The 20,165-nt window shown below is 33.3% G+C and overlaps 1 protein-coding gene across 6 annotated transcripts in view; it reads left to right on the top strand.

The window, feature by feature from the left end:
- The window catches only part of GULP1 (GULP PTB domain containing engulfment adaptor 1), a 317,623-nt gene that overhangs the window by 245,710 nt on the left and 51,748 nt on the right, over positions 1–20,165 (top strand). For all 6 annotated transcript variants that reach the window (XM_010370291.2, XM_010370290.2, XM_030916892.1 and 3 more), the window contains exon 7: positions 10,110–10,247. In XM_010370291.2, the coding sequence (XP_010368593.1) occupies positions 10,110–10,247 (138 nt within the window). The remainder of the gene's footprint in view (positions 1–10,109; positions 10,248–20,165) is intronic.

Genomic DNA, 20,165 nt, shown 5'->3' with positions numbered 1-20,165 from the left:
AGCAATAAGTTACAAAAGGACAATGCAATCAAAAGTGTAGCAACGAAGTGTTGTCTTACATGTCATGAAAAAGAAAAATAATCCTATTCCTACGTCTTCTTTTCAAAATTAAAAGGATATATAGTGGCAAATGTCCAGCCAGAATAGGGTATTTGTAGGCCATGCTTATGTTGAAAGTTTTTTTCTAAATCATATGAATTAGATAGCTGTTTCTGAGTGTGTGTATATGTTTGTGTGTGCATGTGTAATTAATATTATTTTCAATTTCTTATCTGAAGGTTTGGGGCTTGTCGCAGCACACATTGAAATATATAAAGCTGATAATATACATTACGTATCGTTTTCGTATGTTCTTGTTATTTTGTATTTGAATCTACCTATGGTGTATTCTAAACTCTAATAATTTCACCACATTCGTATACCATAATTTACCAAATTATTCTTCTATTATTAAACATATGGAAAATTTCAAATTTTTTGTTAGTTGATAATCACATTTAAATATTTATAAAATACAAACATGATTAAATGCAGTTACGTAGAGAAAACTTTTTTGGGTTTTAGAATTCACAGGTTAATAATGGCGTGTCCTTAGAAATGCATAAAATGCTAATTGCTTAAAGCACTACAAGGTGGTTACCAGTAACTACCACTACAAGGTGGCAACCACTAACTACCACTACAAGATGGCTACCACTTATGTTTATAGGGTATGTGTGTGTGTAAAGAGAGACAAAATTGGATCATGTAATGCAAATGTGGCACAATGTTACCAGTTGGCTAGGTGAAGAGTATATGGGTATGTATTGCAACTTTTTCTATTATTTCCTGCATGATTTCATCTGACCTTTTAAATGAGACTATTTCTTCCAATGAAAGATATGTGAACTGGCTGGGTGTGGTGGCTTATGCCTGTAATCCCAGCACTTTGGGAGGCCGAGACAGGGGAATCACAAGGTCAGGAGTTCGAGACCAGCCTGGCCAACACAGCGGAACCCCGTCTCTACTAAAAGTTAAAAAAAAAAAAAAACGTGGGTGTGGTGGCAGGTGCCTGTAATCTCAGCTACTCAGGGGGCTGAGGCAGGAGAATCGCTTGAACCCAGGAGGTGGAGGTTGCAGTGAGCTGAGATAGTATCACTGCACTCCAGCACAGGCGACACTGTGAGACTCCATCTCAAATAAAAAAAAAAAGAAAGATATGTGAAAAGCTCTGTTAAAAACTTAATCAACAAATTAGGCTATCATATCTGTTTGGTTTTTCTTCCTTAGCTTCCTGACCACTTGAAGAAACCTACCTTTATGAAACCCAATTGACCAATAACTTATGATTTATTAGGTTATTCCTTATACCTGATCTCCTGATCATTGATTATTTACCTGGAATAAGGATAATTTTTTTCATTAACTTTAAATATTTGTAAATATAAAGACAGAAATACTAAACTTTAAAAAAAAGTAACATATGATAGATACTGTAGAGTGAGGAAAAACTAAAGTGAATAGGGTCCAAAATTAAGCTGGGCTTAGAAAAAGTCTGTGGTGCAGCAGTAGTACAGAATAGAGAACCCAAAATTAAAGCTGCACGTCTATAGCCATCTGATTTTTGACAAAGTCAACAAAAATAACAAATGGGGAGATGATTATTCTATAATTGGTGCTGGGATAGCTGGCTAGCCATATGGAGGAGATTGAAACTGGACCTTTGTCTTTCACTATATACAAGAATTAACTCAAGATGGATCAAATATTTAAATATAAGACCTTAAAGTATAAGAATCCTGGAAGAAAACCTAGGAAACACCATTCCGGTCATTGGCCTTTGGAAAGAATTGATGACTCAAAAGCAATTGCAACAAAAACAAAAGTTGACAAATGGGACCTAATTAAATTAAAGAACCTCTGCATAGCAAAAGAAACTATCAACAGAGTAAACAGACACCTACAGAATGGGATAAAGTATTGCAAACTATGCATTTAACAAGCATCTAATATCCAGAATCTATAAAGAACTTAAACAACTGAACAAGCAAAAAATAATAATAACCCTATTAAAAAGTGGGAAAAAGAAACAGGAACAGACACTTCCCAAAACAAGACAAACAGGTGGCCATCAAACATGAAAAAAATGTTCCACATCACTAATCAAAGAAATTAAATTCAAAACCGCAATGAGATACAATCACCACCGTGCAGAATAACTGTCATTAAAAAGTTAAAAAATAACAGATGCTGGTGAAGTTGTGAAGAAAAGGGCATGCTTATACACTGTTGGTGGAAATGTAAATTAGTTCAGCTGCTGTGGAGAGCAGTTGGAGATTTCTCAAATAACTTAAAATGGTTAACCATTTTCCAGCAACCCTATTGCTGGTTGAATATACTTGTTATATATCCAAAAGAAAAACAAATCTTTATACCAAAAAGACATACACTCTCATTTTCATCGCAGCACTTTTCACAATAGCAAAAACATGGAATCAACCTAGATGCCTCTCAATGGTGGATTGGATAAAGAAAATGTGGTACACATACATCATTGGAACACTATGCAACCATGCAACCATAGTAAAGAATGAAATCGTGTCCTTTTGCAGCAACATGGATGCAGCTGGAGATCATTATCCTAAATGAATTAATGCAGAAACAGAAAACCATGTATCATATGTTCTTACTTATAAGTAGGTACATATATTAGGTACTCATGGACATAGTGATGCAACAGTAGTTTCTGGGGGCTACCAGAGAGAGAAGGAGGGAGGGGACAAGGGTTTAAAAACAAAACTATTGTATACTATGCTTAATACCTCAGTGCTGGGACTATTTGTACCCCAGACCTCAGCATCATGCAGTATACCCTGGTAACAAACCTGAACATGCACCCCCTGAATCTAAAATAAAAGTTTAAAAAGGTCTGTTTGGTGATAAAAACATAGAACAAAGGGAAAGGTAGTAAGAAAGTAGATGATTCCCACGTACTATTTTTATTGTTGGAAAATCATATTTTCAGGTTTCTATCAATAAGTTTATCACATGACAACCTATCAATTATATAATTCTATTTCTTAAGCTTTTAATATCAAATCTCCGTGCTTCCCCCAACCTAAACCTCTTTTACAAAATATCAATGAGGTGGGGTTCAACTCAACATGATTAGCCAGTTGACTTCATTATCCTATATTGACTTACCAAAATAAATAATGCCAGTGCTTTCCTTTCCTGTCCACAAGTCTAGGTTTCCTATTAAGACTAATATTTAATAATAAATTGATATTAATAATTAATATTCAATTAGTGTTTAATATTAAATTGGTAATATTTAATTATTCCATATTAAAGTAATAAATATTTAATATTTAAATTAATAATAGTAAATTACTAGTTAATGTTAAAAATTAATTTCTGTTTTTTCTGTTACTTATTTCTGCTCATTTTGTTTTTAATAATTTCAACTTTCATTTTAGATTCAAGAGTTACATGTGCAGATTTGTTACCTGGGTATATTGCATCATGCTGAGGTTTGGGATTTGAATGATTCCATCACCCAGATAGTGAGCACAGTACCCAATAGTTAGTTTTTCAACCCTTAACACCCTCTTTTCCCATCCCCTTTATGAGTCCCCAGTGTCTACTATTGCCATCATTATGTCCACAAGTACCCAATGTTTCTTACTTATAAGTGAGAACATCCAGTATTTGTTTTTCTGTTTCTGCATTAATACGTTTAGGATAATGGCCTCCAGCAGTATCCATTTTCTACAAAGGACATGAGTTTGTTCTTTTAGTGGCTGCATAGTATTCTGTGGTATATATGTACCACATTTTCTTTATCCAATCTACTGTTAATGGGCACCTCGGTTGATTCCATGTCTTTGCCATTATGAATAGTGCTGCAATGAACACATGAGTGCATGTGTCTTTTTGGTAGAAAGATTTGTCTTTTTATGGATATATGTCAAGTATGTGTACCCATTAACAGGGTTGCTGGAAAATGGTAGCTATTTTAAGTTCCTTGGAAAATCTCCAAACTTCTCTCCACAGAGGCTGAACTAAATTACATTCCCACCAATATACCAATAGTGTATAAGCATTCTCTTTTTTTCATAGCCTCACCGGCATCTGTTGGTTTTGACTGTTTAATAAGCTATTCTGATTGGTGTGAGATTGTATCTCATTGTGGTTTTTATTTGAATTTCTTTGATGATAAGTGATGTGGAGCATTTTTTCATGTTTATTGGCTGCTTGTTTGTCTTTTTGAGAGAAGTTTCTGTTCATGTCTTTGGCCCACTTTTTAATATGGCTATTTGTTTTTTTGTTTGTTTAATTGTTTAAGTTTCCTATAGAACCTGGGTATTAGATGTTTGTTGGATGCATAGTTTGCAAAAGTTTTCTCCCATTCTGTAAGTTGTCTGTTTACTCTGTTTGATAGTTTCTTTTGCTGTGCAGATGCTCTTTAATTAGGTTCCACTTGTCTACTTTTGTTTTTGTCGCAATTGCTTTTGGGAACTTAGACAAAAATTCCGTACCAAGCTGATATCAAGAAGGACATTTACATTATTTTCTTCTAGGATTTTTATAGTTTGAGGTACTATATTATTTAATCCATCTTGAGTTAATTTCTGTATATGGTAAAAGGTTGGGGTCCACTTTCATTCTTCTGCATATGGCTAGCTAGGTATCCCAGCACCATTTATTGAATAGGGAGTCCTTTCCCCATTGTTCATTTTTGTTGACTTTGTCCAAGATCAGATGGCTGTAGACTTGTGGCTTCATTTCTGAATTCTCTGTTCTTTGCCATTGGTCTATATGTCTGTCTTTGTACCAGTACCATGCTGTTTTGGTTACTATAGCCTTATAGTACAGTCGTCGGGTAATGTGATGCCTCCAGATTTATTCTTTCTGGTTAAAATTGCTCTGTCTATTCAAGCTCTTTTTTGGTTTCATATGCAGTTTAAAATGTTTTAAATTCTAATTCCCTGAAAAATGGCATTGGTCATTTGATAGGAATAGCATTGAATCTGTATATTGTTTGGGCAATATGGTCATTTTAACAGTATTAGTTATTCCAATTCATGAGCATGGAATATTTTTCCATTTGTTTATGTCATGTTTGATTTTTTTCTGCAGTGTTTTGTAGTTCTTCTTGGTAGAAATCTTTCACCTCCTTGGTTAGATGTATTACTAGATATTTTATTTTTTTGTTGACTATTGTAAATAGGATTACATTATTGATTTGTCTCTCAGCTCTAATGTTATTGGTGTACAGAAATGCTACTGATTTCTGTACATTGATTTTATATCTTGAAACTTTACCAAAGTTGTTTACTTTACTATCAGTTGCAGGAGCCTCTTGGTAGAATCTTTAGGATCTTCTAGGTAATCATATTGTGAGTTAAGAGGGATAGTTTGACTTATTATTTTTCTATGTTGAAGCCTTCTCTTTTTTTCTATTGCCTGATTCTTCTGGCAAGGACTTTGAGTACTATGTGGAATCGGAGTGGTGAGAGTGGACATCTTTGTCTTGTTCCAGTTCTCAAGGGGAATGTTCCAGCTTTTGCCGGTTCAGTATGATGTTGGCTGTGGGTTTGTCATAGATGGCTGTTACTATTTTGAAGTATGTTCCTTCAGTGTTTAGTTTGTGCAGGGATTTTTATCATGAAGGAATGCTGGATTTTTTTGAAGGCTTTTTCCACTTCTGTTGATATGATCATATAGTTTTTGTTCTTAATTCTGTTTTTATGTTGAATTGTATTTATTGATTTGCATATGTTGAACAAACCTTGCATCCCAGGAATAAAGCCTTCTTGGTTGTTTGGAATTATTTTTTTAATGTACTGTGGAATTCAGCTCAAGTATTCTGTTGAGAATTTTTGCATCTATGTGCATCTGGAATATTGGCCTATAGTTTTCTTTTTTCACTGTATCTTTGCCATGTTTTGGTATCCGAATTATGCTGGTTTCACCAAATGAGTTAGAGAGAAGTTCCTTCTGCTCAGTTTTTTGGGAATGGTTACAGTACAACCGGTACCAACTCTTCTTTTGTAGGTATAGTAGAATTTGGCTGTGAATCTATCTGCTCTGGGGCTTTGTTTGGTTGACAGATTTTTTATTACTGATTCAGTTTCAGAACTTGATATTGTTCTGTTCAGGATTTCAGTTTCTTGCTGATTCAATGTTGGGAGGTTATACGTTTCTAGAAATTTATCAGTTTCCTCTAGATTTTCTAGTTTGTGAGCTTCAAGGTGTTCGTAATAGTCTCTGAGGATCTTTTGTATTTCTGTGGGATCAGTTGTAATACCACCTTTGTTGTTTCTCATTGTACTTCTTTGGCTCTTCTCTCCTTTAGCCTTTGTTCTGGTAGCTAGTGGTATAGTGATCTTGTTGATCCTTTCAAAGAACTAACTTTTGGGTTTGTTTATTGCTTTATGGATTTTTTTATATCAATTTCATTCAGTTCCACTCAGATTTTAGTTGTTTCTCCTGCTAGCTTTGGGGTTAGTTGATATTTGTTCTTCTAGTTCCCCTAGGTGTGATATTAGATTGCTAACTAGTGATCTTTCTAAATTTCTGAGGTATGCATTAGCACTAATAACTAATTTTTAAGAGCCCTACTTGAATTCTATTACCAGAAGTGAGTTTTTAAAACTATTGAGGGAAAAGAAGCATCTCTATTTTAATCCCTACCAAACCTGGAGAACAATCTTGGAGTTTAAAAATCCTTGAGATATTTTATACATTCAATTATATTGCATATTAATATAGAAAAACTGACTATTTACCCTGTTACATATGAATATAGAGTATATGACTATTTACCTATATATATAAAATACCATGTATTGAATTCATTAAAAATGTAGGAAATCTAAAAAAGGGATTTACAAGCTCTGCTGAGCACCAGTGTCCCCAAGACATTCCTAAGAATGCCAATTGCTCTGTGTGTCTGTGTGTGTGTGTGTGTGTGTGTGTGTGTGTGTGTGTAGTGAGAGAGAGAGAGAAAGAGACAGTCCTCAGTTCTCGGATACAACCTATTCATAGGCATTCACGGACATGCATTTAGGAACTACTATTCAAGGACATACATATAAGTGAAACAGAAAAACATCAATCATTTCATTTTAGATATATGTTGATATTTAAGAAAAGCAAATGTGATACTTCTAAAATAAATTTATTTATAGTTAAACATACAGATATGAGACAGGATTTTTAAATATATTATTAATCTAACAGTGGACTGTCTTTATACAGAATAGAATCTTTTTTTTTTTTCACTTGGATGAATGAAAATGGAAAGTGAAAATTAAGTGAAAGCAATCTCAATAACAATTGGCTCCTCTATCTTTCTTTCTGTGTCCTTTTCCTTTCTGCTTTTCTCACTTGTCCTCCAAATGAAGATTATAGAGTGCTAGAAACAGGCAGTGTAGATAGATTAATTAGGGATAAAAACATCTACTGATTTTTTGTTCCAACTCCAATAAAATATCATTAATATGAAAGCCTAGTGTTTTTTACTATGGTTATTGTGTTCCTGGATCTCTTTATCCTGTCTTACCAAAAATTATTGCTACATTTCAAATTTATAGTGGTCCATCACAATAATAATAAAATAACTGATAAAAATAATGAAATTACAGGTTTCAGCTCCCTAGACTGTTTTAGGAAGATACCTTTGCTAATCCAAACAAAGATTAGGATGATTCACCACTGGTCATAACCACTTTCTGTGATCATACTGGTTGGGTAAGTAAATGAGAGACTATGTAGATTTCAGCACCAGCTAAGTGAATGTTGTGTTTTGCATGTTACTCATAATTTCTCGCATCTATGGAGAAATGAATTTTTTTCCTATAGTGTTTAGCAGTAATATTTTCTCTTTATTTATCATTAACATGCTTTTACAATTAATAAGCTGGTGTAGACCTCCTGTGAGTATTTGGGAGCTATAGTGTAACAGAGGGCTGTTATTTCATTGACTATATTGTCATTAAAACAAAACAATGTCAATAAGAAAGGAAACTGCTCTAATAGGCAAAATGCAGAAAGAAGATAGTCTTAAACAAATATGGTCATTGTCCATCAATGCTCTATGTATAAGAAAGGAAAGATGCCACCATAAAAAGCTAAGTAAATCAAGCACCTCTTCTTAGAATTGATTACCCCGCTTTTAAACAGATAAATTAGGCTATCTAATAATGCCAGTAAGTATTACGATCATACAATATACTTCCTCATTTTAATTTTCATACTTACCAAGCAATTCTTTATTGGCTTACCATTTGGTTTACCATTGTATGCAGGGAAAGAATGCATTGCTGTAGACAGTTCTCTTAGCATTCATTTGTATCTCTCTCTTTTTTTTTTTTTTTTTTTTTTTTTTTTTTTTTTTTGACGGAGTCTCGCTCTGTCGCCTAGGCTAGAGTGCAGTGGCGCGATCTCGGCTCACTGCAAGCTCCACCTCCCGGGTTCAAGCCGTTCTGCCTCAGCCTCCCGAGTAGCTGGGACTACAGGTGCCTGCCACCGCGCCCGGCTTATTTTTTTTTTTTTTTTGTATTTTTAGGATAGACGGGGTTTCACCGTCTTAGCCAGTATGGTCTCGATCTCCTAACCACGTGATCCACCCTCGTCGGCCTCCCAAAGTGCTGAGATTACAGGCGTGAGCTACCGCGCCCAGCCTTTATATCTCATTTTATATATTCGTTTTCAGTCTGACGAGCAGTTATTTGAATCGGAGTAATAGAGCAAATCTCAGCAAGCTGACACATCAAACTCTGAACAGAGAAGTGTAAGTGTTTTCATATCAATGATCCTTATCTTGACCAAAATCTCTGAGGTTTTGATTCAACTGACATTAAAACAGTGAAAATTTTTATGGCAAGCACCCCAGGTATTTGTGCTACAGGTTGTCTGAAGCCACCTTTAGAGAAACTCTTCTAGTTACAACCTAAAATAAAGCTTTTTGAGGGGATATTCAGCCAGCCTTCTTTAGATGAAACTATAGCTGCTTCCATCTCCAATCTTACAAAACACCCACTCAATAATGTTGGCGAACTGAGTTTCTGATTGATATTTATAGTGTTACAATGTATCTTAGGAAAATATATTTATGACTACAATAGAAAAGGGAATAGTTGATTTTTCTATTTGTCATAATCAAAAACATTGAATTTCTTTTCTACCTCCAACATGTTTCAGAAGACTGTGAAGAATGAATAATTAATGTGGATGATCTATATGAATATAAAAGTGTCAAATGCCCCATCTTTTGACTAAATAATAGTAATTTTAGAAACACATTTATTTTATATAAATATTTTTATTTTAATGATGTATATACCTGCTATTTTATAAGTTTTATAATTTAATGTGTGTGTGTGTCTGTGTGTGTGCATGTGTAAATATATACTGCCACTATATCTATCTGGTTGTAGTATTTGCCTTCTACTGATGAACAGATTTGATTTTATGATATGGAGTCTGGATATGTATACCACTCATTCACTGCTTCATGAAAAATGCTACAGAAGTTCGAAAGATGGGCTTCCTAGACGGAAAAGGTTCAAGAGTGTATGAGTAACCATGAAATTATATAAAATAAAATTTAATAAGATTACTAAGGATGAAATTATAGTGTGTTTCACACAAAATTGTATCCAGATAAAGCTGTGTTCTAAATTATAATGCTGGTAAATAGCAGTGAGATAAAATGAGAATCCTCTGGTTTAAAAGAGTTCTGGTAATTCTGTAAAACTGTGCTGGTGTCTTATTCTTTCTGGGTCTGATTGTTCTCCTCTGTAAATATGCAAAGTTTAAAGTGTATGATTTCTCAAGAGCCATTGTAGCTCAGATAGGCCATAAAATCTTTGATCATTTTGTACTATGCTTGTGTTTTGCTAAGCACTATTGAAATGCATATCTTAGTTTCATCCTGAATCAGGAGGTCTATCTGTATCCATTATGCCTTTGTTTTAGGTTGGAGTATACATAATTATAAAATCAAAGATTGACAGATGATTGTTCTACTTTTAAAGTCATATGTTATTAACACAAATGAGTATTTTAGAAAATGAAAAAAGAATCCCATCAACTATGTTTATTTCCATCTGTGTTTACAGGAAGTTCAACACAATTGCCAGCTTCATAGAATATCTTTTTGTGCAGATGATAAAACTGACAAGAGGATATTCACTTTCATATGCAAAGATTCTGAGTCAAATAAACATTTGTGCTATGTATTTGACAGCGAAAAGTGTGTAAGTATCCCAGATGTTTTAGGGTGGTTTGTTCTGTTTTACAAGCCAGGAATTGTCTAGTTTCTGGCATTAGTAAAGTGTTTGAAAATGAATAATGTCTGTAAATACTTAGCTGTACTAATAGATTTATTTTGTCATGAGAATATGCTTCAGGATGTCATCCATAACTAAATTCTCGTGTTCGTGAGCATAAACTTACATGCAAATTTATTTTATTAGAATGTCATGCCTGCTTATGTTATGCATTTATTTATTTTATAATAATTTAATCTACTTTAGTTTTAAACTCAAATATGATTTAGTAATATGCACATAATATAAGAGTAATGGTAAGCAAAAGTGTGTTTCCCCCACATGTGCAGAATCTGATGGATTTTATAAAAATAAATATTCTTAACTCCAGGAAGTATAATCTGTATGGTTCCTTAAAAGATTTTCCAATACATTGAAAGTGTAGTTCCTTATGTTTCTTATATAAAACTCTTAGGCCAGGCACGGTGGCTCACGCCTGTAATCCCAGCACTTCGGGAGGCCGAGACGGGCAGATCATGAGGTCAAGAGATCGAGACCATCCTGACCAAAATGGTGAAACTCCGTCTCTACTAAAAATACAAAAATTAGCTGGGTGTGGTGGCACATGCCAGTGGTCCCAGCTACTGGGGAGGCTGAGGCAGGAGAATCGCTTGAACCTGGGAGGTGGAGGTTGCAGTGAGCCGAGATCACACCACTGAACTCCACCACTGAATCTGCCAGCCTGGTGGCAGAGTGAGACTCCATCTCAAGAAAAGAAAAAATAAAACAAAACAAAAAACTTAATACAATGAAAGTTAATGGAATTGTATGTATGAAATTCTATGTTAAATCCTGTAGCTATTCTTTAATCATCTGAAATCTTAAGGAAAACTCATTGATGGCTGCAGTGAAGGAAAAACATGTAACCTCAACAGTTTTATTGGTTTAGATAGGAAATAAAACAATTCATCTATTTGCTAATTTATCTTTCTGTCAAAAATAGATAGCTAATATTATTATCGCTATTATGTCATTTGTTTATCTAGCTTCAGTGTTGAGCTTCTTGAGAACAATACCTTTTTATTTGTTCATGTGACTCCTACATCAATTGGACAATAGGTGCTCAATGAAGCATTCCTTAAGAAAAAGATCATGTTGAAAACTTACAAAACGTAGAGCAAGTTATCATTTTTATTTTTTAAACTGTAGTTCTCTAGAAAGGAAAGCTAATGTGCTAAACTACCAGACATCATAATACCTTTTGTGAATTTGGTGCACATTATGGAATATTTCATCAGAAAAAGATGCTTAGCAATCTAAGACAATATTTTGTGCACAATAAGACATTTTATATAGCTCAAATTGATTTTGAATTTTATTTTATATGAGCTTCTGTTGAATGAATAAATAAAATTTACATATAATTTACATATTTCAAGTGCTTTTTAACCATGATTGCTTGCAGATTCTTTTCTCTATGACTGAGAAGATTAAAGTTGATATTTGTTGAATATCTTTTATACATAATTTATAATAACCTTATAATTTATAATAACGTAATAAAGTTGATATTTGTTGAATATCTTTTATACATAATTTATAATAACCTTTTACCACCAATATAAAGCAGTAAACTCAGTTATTATTCTTTCCTGCCTTACCCATAGAAATAAATTTCCTTGAGGTCCTTTGAAATGTTTCAGAGTCAGAGTTCGTTATAAATATTAGCCTTCTTATAGATTTGTGCCACTTATTTTATATTCTTTGATCCCTATCCAAATTTGTTAAATTAATATTTAAAATATAAGCTTGCCAGCTTAAAAGCATAGACCCCATTTCTTCTTCATCCTAACTGTCTGTAATTGATTGTTCTCTTTGGATGTAGCATATCTACTCTACTTTTTCTTAGAGACTGAAAATAATTTCCTAAAGCCTAAGCAGTGGTTCACAATCTTTAATGTGCATAAAAATCATACGGGATGCCTTTTAAAAACTCTTATCAATTGGGGCTGAAGCTCAGGAAATCTATATTTATCAAGTATACCAAGTTGTTCTGCTGCAGGTAGAGGAAGTCTTGGCTTTGAAAAGTTCCCAGAAAATCTCCCAACTATAAGTTGGCATCACCTTCATGAGCTGAAAAAGGACATGTTTTCTCAAAATTTTGTTATACCTGCACTATCTTAACTATGAGGTTTTATCAGTGCTAATTATAATGATGACTATATTTATAACACTGATGTTATATGTATGTAGAATTTTTGATATGCCATCTTATGTAATTCTTATTTTAAATAGTTTATCATAGAATGCTAAAATGGGAAATAAGTTATGGCCTGTCTCATACAACTCTCCTTCTGTTTTAAAAAAACCAAGATCAGAGATGTTGAAGTAAGTTTTGCAAAGTTACAAAACTAAGTAGTCAGTAGAATCAGGACTAAAATCTAAGACTCTTAATTCCCGTCGCTACGTTTATCTCAACATGCTATATTACTTCCATAACTGGCCTCCTCTAGAGTTCATCTGCTCTTATTGGGGCCTTTACTCTATCTGTTCATTGTATTTTATCATTTTAGTACTTCTTTGAAATTGAAAATTTGAAAGATGGAACCTTTTTTAGTATGTCACAAGACTGGAATTCACTACTTTATTAACAGTATCATGTTGTATTAATAGTCCTCCTTCTTCCATAGTGACAGTGAGGACCATATGATGAGTGAGAACATTCAACCCTGCCAAATTAGAATGCTAAGCCTCTATACTTACCAGGCAATAAGGGGTCAGTGCATTTCCACCCTTACTCTCATAATGGAATTGCATCAGATGAAGCCACCTAAAGCAGAAAATTTAAATCATTTCCAGTATTTCATAAAGTGAAAAATCACTCTTCGTACCAAGAAACAGGTTTCTTAAACTAAAAAAGAAATGGCAGTCAGTAGTTACCAACACATAGATGTCAGAGATATTAGAATTATAGGACAAAGGTTTTGGAACAGCCATCATATAACATAATAAAATGAGCAGTTACAAACACACATGAAACAGATGAGAATGCAGAAAGCCTTATCAATGAATTAGAAAATCTAAGCAAAGAAACAGAAGATATAAAGAATACTGAAAAATAACCACATGAAAGACTCAACGTATAGGCTCAACAGCAGAATAGAGAGGACAGAGGAAAAGAATCAATGACCTAGAAGACTGACAAATAGAAAATGCCCAATCTGAACAACACAAAGATTATAGACTCAATAAACCAACAAAAACAAAGCCAAAACAGAACCTCATGGACTGTGGGACCATAACAAAATATCTAACATCTGTGTGTCATCTGAGTCCTGGAAAAAGAGAAATAAGCACCCTTAAAAAACACTCCAAGAATATTAGTTGAAAACGTTCCCAATTTGACAAAGGACATCAACCTATAGATTTAAAATACTGGGTGGTCTCCAAACAGGATTAATCCAAATAACTCCACACCAAGACACATCATATTCAAGCTTCTGAAAACTAAAGACAAAAGAAAAATCCTGAAAGCAACAAGAGATAAGCAAGTACTTACCTATAGCAGAGAATGTGAATGGCAGTGTATTTCTCACCACAAACCGTGAAGTCAAGAAGGAAGTTGCATAATACTTTTGAGTAATGGAAAAAACAAAATTCTGTCAAATGATCCTATATCCAGAAAAATATTCTTCAGAAATTGGAAAGAAATTTTTAAAAATTATTAAATGAATGAAAATTAAGATTGCCACTACTAGACATCCTAAATGAATGGCTAAAGGAAGTTCTCTAAATGGGAAGGAAACAATACACAACAGGAACTTGGAGCATAAGGAAGGAAAAGAAAAAACAAGATGAGCAAACATATGAGTAAATCTTTAGTTTTCTAAATTATGTTTGATGATAGAAGAAAAAATACTTTCTGATGTGATTTTAAAATCTGACGTGATTTCATATAAGGACATATGAAATATGTAAGGCAATTATATTAAACTAGGTAGGTTGAGAGGATGTAAAAAGGGAGGTGAGGTGTCTATACCTCACATAAACTGGAAAAATAATAGCACTAGGTAACTATGATAAGTTATATAGATAAAATGTGAATCCGACAACAACCCCTAACACGTTATATAATGAGATACACTTAAAAGCACTATAGGGAAATTAAATGTTATCATTTTAAAAACCCATAGAAATGCAATGAAAAGAAAACAGAGAAAGAAAAAAGATAAGTAACAGAAAAGAAAAAGATTAAATAATGTACTTAAGCCCTAATATATCAAAAATCACATTACATATAAATAGTCTAACTACGCCAGTTAAAATATGTTGTTAGGGTGGATTACAAAATGTAATCCAGATGCATATTGTCTACAAGAAGTTCACTGCAAACATAATGGTATAGATGATAGAGGCAGGCTAAAAACGAAAGAATGAAAAGAGAGTTTTCATGCAAACATTGTTCAAAGAAAGCAATAGTAACTATATTTACATCAGATAAAGTAGACCTCAATGCAAAGAAAATTACCAGAGACAGAGGGGGACATATAGTGATAAAAGGGACCAGTTCCCAAGAAGATATGGTAATTCTAACTGTATATTACCAAAAAATAGAGCTGCAAAATGAGAAACAAAAACAGATAGAACTAAAAGGGTAAATAGACAAATACACAAGTATAGTCAGAAATTTTACTGGCACTTTCCCTCAAATTTATAGAATAATTAGAAAATCATCAAGGATATAGAATAACTCAACATCATCAACCAGTGGGATCTAATGAGCAATTACAGAGAACTTCATCCAACAACAACAGAATGTATGTTATTTTCAAGTGTTTGAGGATGATGTACCAAATTAAGTCACATCCTGGACCATAAAGTAAATCTTGAAAAGTTAAAAGAATTAAAATTATTTAACATTTCTCTGACTATAAGGAAAACAGTCTAAAAATCAGTAACAGAAAGCCAGAAAATCTTTACAAGCTAGGAAATGAAACATCATATTTATAAATATTCCATACATCAAGTAGCGATTCACACATGAATTTTTAATTCTGTGAATTGAATAAAAATGAAATAGAGCATATCAACATTTGTGTGATATAACTAAAGCAGTGATAAGAAAGAAATTTGTAACAACTAATTTAATACATTAGAAAAGAGGAAAGTCTCAAATGAATAATCTATGTTCCCATCTCAAGTACACAGAACAACAAAAATGTCAAAATAAACCACAAAGTAAGCAGAAGGAAGATAAGATTAATAAGAGAAGAAGTTGAAAATACAGAAAATCAATGAAGCAAAGACCTCATTCTTCAAAAGATTATAAAAGTCACAAATTGTATTAATTTGGCAAAGAACAAAAAAGAGGGAGAAGACACAAGTTACCAATATTTAGAATGAGAACCAGCAGATTTAACTACAGACTCTGAATATCAAAAGAATAAGAGGATCCTTTAAAGAACTTTACACACACAAATTCAAAAATACAAATAAATTGGATCAATTACTTAAGAACAATATTACCACAAATCACTCATTATTAGATTATTTTAATAGCCTGACTATAAAGGAAATTAAATTTATAAATTAAAAGTTATTAAAAGTTAAATCTCCAGGTGTAGATGGTTTCACTGGAGAATTCTATAAAATGTTTAAACAGGAATTAATGCTATTCTGTACAATCCATTCCAGTGAAAAATAAGAGAGACAGAAACACTTTCTACTTCATTTTGTGAAACTAATATTTCTCTGATACCAAAACAGGGAAAGTGCAAAGAAATTATTTCTAAAATAAATTATTAGACAGTGCAAATAAACAAACAAACAAACACTAGAGATCTAAATTCCTCAGGAATAAAAATGTAAAAATTCCTAAGGAAATATAACCCAATAATGCATTGTATTAGTCAGGGTTCTCTAGAGGGATAGAGCTAATAGGATGTATATATTGAAAGTTTACTAAGGAGTATTAAATTCACACAGTCACAAGGTCCCACAATAGGCCATCTGCAAGCTGAGGAGCAAGGAAACCAGTCATAGTCCCAAAGCTGAAAAACTTGAAGTCCAACGTTCAAAGGCAGGAAGCATCTGGCACAGGAGAAAGATGTAGGCTGGAAGGTTAAGTCAGTCTAGACTTTTCACGTTTTTCTGCCTGCTTTATATTCTGGCTGCACTAGCAGCTGATTAGATGGTGCCCAGCCAGATTAAAGGTAGGTCTGCCTTTTCCAGCCCACTGACTAAATGTTAATCTCCATTGGCAACACCCTCAGACACACACAGGATCAATACTTTGCATCCTTCAATCCAATAAAGTTGATGCTCAGTAATAACCATCACATGCATTAAAATAATTATATGCAAAGATTAAGAGCAGTTTGTCCCAAGGATGCACATTTTGTGCAACATTCAAAAATCCAGTGATGTAATCAACCACATGGCAAATCTAAAGAAGAAACATCATGTGATAATACCAATCAGTGCTTTAAAAATACTTTTAAAAAAATGAACGCACATTCATTGTTTAAAACTCTCAGAAAAATAGAAATAGAAAGAACCTCTACAATTTGATAAAGAGCATCTAAACAAAATACAGATATTTTACTTTATGGTAGAAAAAAAAAATGAATGCCTTCCTCCTAAGATATGGAACAAAGCAAAGCTTTTCACTCTCTTGGCTTATATGAAACACTGTCATAGAAGCTGTAGCCATCGCAGCAAGACAAAAAAGCATATAAGAAATTTGCAGATTGTAAAAAAAAGAAATCTTTGCTTATATGCAGATGACATGATTGTCTATGTAGAAAATTTTGAGTCTAAAACAATTTCTGGATTTAATAAATGAATTTAGCCAGGTGGCAGAATACATAATTAACATACATGGATCAATTGTATTGCTGTATACTAGTAGTGAACATATGAATACAAAAATTTACAATTGCTAAAAGAAGTGGAATACATAGGTGTAAGTCTAAACTAAGAAGTGAAATTTGTATGCTGAAAATTTATATGCAACAAAATGCTGATGAAAGAAATGATAGACTGTATAAATAAATGGAGATACTATTTTCAGTTCTTCATACTGATGTATAGATTTAACACAATTCCTGTCAAAATTATAGCAAGATTTTGTAGATATAGACAAGATTATTCTAAACTTTATATGGAAAGGCAAAGGAGATAGAATCACTAAAACAATTTCAAAAAAAGAGCAGTGAAGTGAAAGTAATTCATCTATCCTGTTTCAGGACATATTAGATACCTTTACTAAAGAAGACTTTAGTTTTGGTGGAGGGATAGACAATAGGTCAATGGAAAAGCAAACGTGTAAATCAACACACAGAAATATGCCCAGCTAATGTTTGTCAGTACTACAAAAGCAGTGCAATAGGGGAAAGAAGGTTTTGGGTTCTTTTTATTTTGTTTTGTTTTGTTGTTGTTGTTGCTTTGTTTTTGTTTTTTGTTGTTCAAAGAATGCTGGTGCAATTGGATTTTCATAGGCAAATAAAATGCACCTTGACCTAAACCTCACACTCTATCTAAAAATTAACTGAAAATTCATCATGGACTTAGATATAAAAAGTATAACTATAAAACATTTAGAAAAAAACACATGGGAAATCTTCAGAATGTAGGGCTAGGAAAAGAGTTCTTAGAATTGGCATCCATAGCAGGATTCAAAATGGGGGAAAATGATACACTGAACTTTTGAAAACATTTTTCTATGTGTACGTGCTTTGTTCCATGTCTTAGGAGGAAAGCATTCTTTTTTTATCATAAAGTAAAATATCTGTATTTTGTTTAGATGCTCTTTATCAAATTGGGGATGAAAAGACTGGGAGAAAGTATTTGCAAAGCACATATCAGACAAATAACTAGTAAAAAAACATTCAACACTCAACAGTTGAAAACAACCAAAATTAGAACACAAACAAAACATAACAAGATGCATTTCACTGAAGAGGATATACAGATGGCAAGTAAGCATGTGAAAAGATGTTAAACATTGGTGTCCATTAGGGAAATGCAAAATAAAGTCAAAATAAGATATTACTACAGAACTTTCAGAAGGGCTACAATGAAAACACCAAATGCTGGTAAGAATGGGGAAAAAGTACATCACTCACACATAGCTGATGGAGATATAAAATGGTATGGCCATTCAGGAAAAACAGTTTGGCAGTTTTATAAGAAACTAAACATGCAGCTGTCCTGTGAAATACTTGGATATTTATCCCAGAGAAATCAAAACTTAAAATGTTCACACAAAATCCTATACACAAATATGTATAGAAGCTTATTCGTAATAGCCCAAAACTACAAGCCATCCAGAAAATGGGTGAAGGAACATTACTCAGCAATTAAAAGGCATGAACTATTAGACACACAACAATGTGGATGACTCTCCAGAGATTAGGGAATGCAAAAAGTCTATCTCAAAAGCCTGTGTACTCTATGATTCCATTTCTATAATATTCTTAAAATAGCAAAATTATAGAAATGGAGAAAAATTAGTGTTTTCCAGAGGTTAAGGCAATGGTGAGGGCAGGCTAGAAGAGGATGTGCTTATAAAACAGCAAGATGAAGGATTCTTGTCGTAATCAAATTATTCTGTATTTTGACTATATTATTAATATCCTGGTTGTGAGTGGTACTATAGTTTTGCAATATATTATCATTAGAATAACCTAGACAAAGGATACACAAGGTCTCTCTATATTATTTCTTACAGCTGAATATAAATCTAAATTATCTGAAAATAAAGTTTACTTTAAATATCTGAAAAATAAAGTATGGCCTATTTGGACCAAACCTTTTATCTTATTTTAAGTAAATGTAGGCCAAAAAGAATTAGTTTCTTTCCCAGAGTGACAAGCTAGATAGAAACAGAATTTGAACTTAGAGGAAGGCCTGCCTTAGCATACTGCAAAACAGGAGTTCACTTTATTGGTATTATCATGTTGTATTATTTACATTTGATATTTATGCAACTACTACAGTCATCTTATTAAATTACAAAAATACAACTAGAACAGAGAATTTATTGTGATATGGCTGATTTTTATTATAAATTAAATACAACTGCTGTCAACTATTTAACCATTATTTTGATTTTCTTCATATTTCACAATTTCATTTCCAAATGTTAATAAATATACCTTATTTGATGAATGCTACTTTTAATATGATTCAAAGAGTAGCCCAAATTATCCAATCAAATTATCACACATACATTTTTTTTTTTTTTGAGACGGAGTCTCGCTCTGCCGCCCAGGCTGGAGTGCTGTGGCCGGATCTCAGCTCACTGCAAACTCCGCCTCCCGGGTTCACGCCATTCTCCTGCCTCAGCCTCCCGAGTAGCTGGGACTACAGGCGACCGCCACCTCGCCCGGCTAATTTTTTGTATTTTTTAGTAGAGACGGGGTTTCACCGGGTTAGCCAGGATGGTCTCGATCTCCTGACCTCGTGATCCGCCCGTCTCGGCCTCCCAAAGTGCTGAGATTACAGGCTTGAGCCACCGCGCCCGGCCACACGTTTTTTAATGATGTGAAAGGAACTGTAAAATAAGGCAAAGTTTAAAACTTCATTTTTACATCTTAATTAATTCTCTGTAAAAAGGGTTCATTGTCAAAAGAATCATACATTATTAGTACTAAAAGGAATCATTGCATCCAGTCTTTTTACAAGATCTGTTTGGGAGAAGGTGTTTACTACATATTCTTATTATAGGTATATTTCACATTTGCCTTGTATTAATAATTTTTGAATCACATTTGTTAAAATTAAAAATGGTTGTTTTTTATATTTCGTTACATGATTGAGGGAGAGCTGATTTTCTTAGATTAGCCATCCAACTTAATGTAATTAGTTTAAAATTAGGATCTGGAAGCTTATTGTTGCTGAGTT

The sequence above is a fragment of the Rhinopithecus roxellana genome, chromosome 14, assembly GCF_007565055.1.
Source record: "Rhinopithecus roxellana isolate Shanxi Qingling chromosome 14, ASM756505v1, whole genome shotgun sequence".
In the NCBI taxonomy this organism is placed as follows: Eukaryota; Metazoa; Chordata; class Mammalia; order Primates; family Cercopithecidae; genus Rhinopithecus; species Rhinopithecus roxellana.
This window is presented reverse-complemented; position numbering and strand designations above follow the sequence as displayed.